The 5,073-nt window shown below is 38.6% G+C and overlaps 1 protein-coding gene across 1 annotated transcript; it reads right to left on the reverse strand.

The window, feature by feature from the left end:
- Positions 1-896: 896 nt before the first annotated feature.
- Positions 897-4,419, reverse strand: LOC101517654 (serine peptidase inhibitor Kazal type 6). The gene is made up of 3 exons (XM_004587617.2): positions 4,313-4,419; positions 1,931-2,046; positions 897-1,032 (listed from the first exon to the last, which is right to left on the reverse strand). The coding sequence occupies exons 1-3, from the start codon at positions 4,400-4,402 to the stop codon at positions 987-989; spliced, it is 252 nt and encodes an 83-aa protein (XP_004587674.2). The 5' UTR covers positions 4,403-4,419; the 3' UTR covers positions 897-986.
- Between the last annotated feature and the right edge of the window lie 654 nt (positions 4,420-5,073).

The following is a 5,073-nucleotide window of genomic DNA, read 5'->3' on the forward strand; positions in this document are numbered from 1 at the left end:
GATTTTATTCTCTGTTTCTGTACCATAACCCAGCTGTTTTGATGACCACTGCCGTGTAGTATCTTAGGGTCTGCAATTGTGATTCCTCCAGCTTGATTTTTATTCTCCAGGATAGCTTTGGCTGTTCGTGGTCTCTTATGTTTCTAGATAAATTTTCCTATCTTCTTCTGAGAAGAATATTGCTGGTATTTTGTTTGGAATTGCATTGAACCTGTATATTTTGATAATACGGACGTTTTGATGATCCTGCCAATCCAGGAACATGGTTTATTCATCTTTTAATGTCTTCTTCTATTTCTTTGTTCAATGTTTTGTAATTTTCATGAAATAAGCCTTTTGTGTGAAGGATAGGGGACAAGAATTTGATCTGCTGGCAAGTTAGAGTTCAAATAGGAGGGAGAAGAGGTAGTGGGCCACTTGCTTTATCACTTTACTAATATTTTTTTCTGGGCCTAAGGTTTCACCTAGTTCTCTGAATTCAACAACTGTCTGTTTAGATATATATGGTCTTCGAGATTTTATTTCTATTCCCTTTGCATTGAGTGTTTACCTTTCATTATGAATTCAACTTTGATGTTGCTAAGAAGCCAAATACTGCCAATGTCTTCATTCATTACATAGTCAAACAACCTTCCAGAGAGAACAAACTATGCTCTATGGAGGACAAATTGGGAAGAACCAATAATTATGTCATCTAATACTTAAATAATAAATATTTTAAATAATTGAAAGCATAATATATGGTCATACTATTCCACTACTATTCCGCAGTGCTGGCTCCCTGCATATATTCATAATCTCAAAGTAGAAACATAATCTGTGCTTTTGCAGAATGTAATTTATTGACATACAAATCAAGGAAAATAGACTTGTATTGATCTAGGCGTATATTCATACATGTAAGGCATTTGCTAGGAAAAAGTAAAAGCAGAAGTGAAAAAAAAATGATGGGTATCAACAAGACAGCATCAAACACTGGCCATAATTCAGCATTTCCCGTGATGCTTTAGGTTAATCTTCCCATTGCTTTTCCTATGAAAGAGAAAGAAAAAGACATGTTCAGTGTAATATCTTAAGAATTCACCAGAGATGGGAAACAAGTTTAATTATGGCAAGGCTCTAAGTATTTGATTCTGTAGATACCCACACCTATGAATCTGCCAAGATTAGTGAACTCGTGACATCCAGCAAAACGTCAATAGTAAACCAGTCTCAGAATTTTGATGAGCCTTAGACTTCTGTACTAACTGCTCATTTTCTGAGAGTAAATATACATAGAACTGGGATAGGTAGGAATTATGGGAAGAATACTGTCAAAGGAGCTACAGTGTCACAATTGTATTCTAAAACACTCAAGCATTGTCTTTTTGAAAATTTGGTTTATTTGAAAGGTGGAGTTCTAGAGAGACAGGGAGAGAAGGAGATTATCTGTTTCCTGGTTCATTTGCCAAAAGACTACAACAGCTAGGGCTGGGGCAAATAAGCCAGGAGCCTGGAACTCCTTCTCGATCTGTCACGTGGGTGACAGGGGCACAAGATCCTGGGCCGTCTTCCACGTATTTCCTAGGCATATTAGCAGGGAGCTGGATTGAAAGTGGAGTCACCAGGACTTGAACCAACAGTCATTATGTGATACCAGCATCCCAGTCAGTGGCTTAACCCATTGTACCATAATGCTGATTCCCAGCATTTGGCTTTATACAGCATACCACCAACCTCTCCAATACCTTCTGTTAATTCGTATTTCAACTTCTCCCATTGACGTGCTCTTAAGAAAAGCTTGGCATCGATGAGTCAGACATGATGTGTTCATTATGTACTGATATTGATCTTTCAGTGTTTCATTGAAGTCAGAATATAAGAAAATGTTCCCATAAAACTATCTGAACCTTACTCTGATAAGGACAGGTGTGGTGAGGGTAGCACTTACGCCACTGCCTTGCAGAAGGCACATTTGTTGCCATATGTCTGGCCATCCGAGCCACAGTGGGGATTAGATTCCCGGGTACAGAAGATCTTGGGGTCACGGAACTCAGCACAGTCAACCTACCAAAACAAGGACAGAGACAACAGCATCATAGCGTCCTGTTGAAGGGACTGTATCTCTATGCAGGAGTTTGGGACTACAAACTTAACATCTTATACAGCTATATAGTTGTGACACAAGGCATCCCATGCATTACATTATTGTATCCAGTAGTAAATTAATGATGTTAAAAGGTATCTTTCAGATCTTTGCTCCAATGTTAAATCACTGCAATTGAAAGTAGCTTTTGACAGATGGCCCAGCATTCTACTGTCTGCCATCGTCCATACCCACAATGTCAGGATACACTTAGAATAATGGACTTATGACTGCTTATGAAGGACTTTACTATTGATATATGGGGAAAAATCCAAAGTGGGTAGGGATTTTAGGGAGGGAATAAGGGAAGTCCCAGAGTTATGGAATTGTACCATAAAATAAATAAAAAATAGCTTTTGATCATTAAAGCATATTGTTTTTTCAACTGTATTGATGCTCTTTGATAGCACTCCTTCCGCAAGGATGTGGATAATGAAAGGGGCCCCTGGTAGTTCTTGTACTTGCCCTATGAAGGCAGCCTCCATTTATTATCCCTCGAAAAAAAAGTTCCAATATTGCATAGTAACTTTGTCTCAGAGTCAGGAGAATTTCAACTTGTGTGCCTACCAGGACTTAATAATAGCTACTTCATTTGCTGTATTTAGAATGTTTTAATATTTCATTCAATCTTCTTGAAAACCACTGTTCATTAATTATCAAGAATGGACTCTGTGTAAGGAATGGTAGCAGATAAACCACTAATACATCCTTGGTTAATAGGTTCTCTCAGAAGCAGTCTCAAGTTTTTAAGATTTTTTTCAACACAATGTCAGTTAACATTAGGCTTGCAAAGGAAATTGAATATTTGGCATGTGAAATACAAAAAGTTGAATGGTTCTAAAAGTGAATTGTTTGCAGTGAAGTAACATTTTGTGTGAACACAGGAGGTTTGGTTTGTTCTGGTCCCATTCCATTAAGGTAACATTGTCCTGTTTACCTGTTGTTTCATAGTCAAACTACTGAGCCTAACCTCAAGGGGTACACTGAGCAACAGTACATAGTTATCGGATGAGCATATTGTCCTCGGGAACACGGAACAGCTGACCAAAACTTGAACAAGTTGCTCCTCACTGCTGATTCAAAACTTTCAACTGTCTCTTATGATTGGTTAGCAACACATCCTCATGTAGAAAAACAAGAACTAAATGCCACTGTATACCCTTGACCACAACTATAGTCAGAACACATGGGCTTCAGGAAAACAATTTGTGGAGTCCAAAGGACAACATGAGGGAGGGAGGCTAATAAAACTGTAACATATTTGGGATGCATGTTAAGTGAGTAGACTTTTAGCTGCTCTTGATAAACAAACAACAGAAAAACAAGTAACAAGGTAAGACATTGGATATGTTCATTTACCTTAGGAAAATAATGTTTGCATTACCTATATGTATCCCATAACTTCATTTGTAATGACAAAATGTATACAACAAAAGTTTACATTTATAAAGGACTAAGTGGGGAACAGGACAAGCATTGGCAAAGGAATTGCTTGTTGATGATACTAGCAATGTCACACACTGATAAGTAATGATAAAATGGTCAGTGAAAGGGTTGTACAATTAAGTTTCTAAAAAGGAGCATAAATACCGTGTGTAAGAAATTGTTTCTGTTGCTGAGATTTAGCTTCTTGTACCAAATGAAGTGCACCAGTGAGGTTGGGCAACATATGCTTAACAAAGATCTTGTAATAATTTGGATGGATACAAGGTTTTTTTTAAAAAATCCACATATACATCTAATTTTCCTCCTCTGCCCTGAAATTCAGTTCCATTATCTCCTAGTATTTCTTGAACAACAGTCTTTATCTACAAATGAAGGAGATTATAACTTCACTTTTTTCTCAAAAGCAAATGTATTTTGCATTGAAGACATTAATATGTACACCGTTTAAATGGTGTGTTTAGGTCAACCAAGAACTGTGAATCACAGAATCGTTACTGATGTTTCATTTATAGCTCAACATCCAGGAGGCAACTAACCTGGAAAAGACATGAGTACTGGTTCTGTGAAAAGACAGTGTCTCTATAGAGATTTAGTATCTAGTAGGAAAATAAAGAACATTTGTGACTGCTCTGCGTGTGGGTTAGAAGCCACAGTGGGACGAGCACAGGCAGTGGGTATCTCATCAATCCTCTGTGTGTCCCTTGGGTGAGGACAGCTAGGGAAGGAAACAAAGTCTCTTACTTGAAAGAGGCGTCTCCTTAAGACACCCGTCCCTGGCAATCGCCCCTGCGATCTCGTGATCCAGCCTCTCTTGTCCTTTAGAAAGCACATAGGGAAGTAGTACTTGGGAAGAATGTTCACTTGGAGCATTTCAACCCCTCCCTTCCCCCGTCCCCCTCTTCTCTTCACCTGTCCCCTGGAAAGAGACTCACAGAAAATGTGCAATAAATAGAAACCAACCAATCAACTGGCATAGGATCAAACATTCCTACAAGCTGAGAATCGGGTTACAGAATTGTTCTGTTCTGGACTAGCTGCATTATCTCCAACGAAGCACACAATACTTGCACCTAAATGTTCTTCACCCCCAAAATTTAAAAAAACCTTTGTTAAGGTCGCTGTCTCATTCCCAGTATTGTCATACTGATCAAATATGGTCCCAACAGAGTTACAGAGAGTCAGTGTGGAATTTTTGAAATCATTCTGTGTTAGGAATTTACAAAGAAATCCTGTTGCTGAGGGTCTCCCCACAGCACCTGATTATGGAAAATGATGTATACAGAGACTAGATGGCATTTATGTTCCCTTCAGCTTTATTGGTCCATGGGTTAACAGTGATCGCTTTCAGTTAACCTACGGAACTAAAGTTCTTACACGCTGTGTCCTCCATTTGGGTTGGAAAGAAAGCGACATTTTTAGACAATCCCTCTTTTGTGTGTAGCTCTCTCTCCATGTACTGTGTAAGAAGTTTTAGCATGGTTGCTGGGGCCCAAAGAGGACCA

The sequence above is a fragment of the Ochotona princeps genome, chromosome 19 (assembly GCF_030435755.1).
Source record: "Ochotona princeps isolate mOchPri1 chromosome 19, mOchPri1.hap1, whole genome shotgun sequence".
Taxonomy (NCBI): domain Eukaryota; kingdom Metazoa; phylum Chordata; class Mammalia; order Lagomorpha; family Ochotonidae; genus Ochotona; species Ochotona princeps.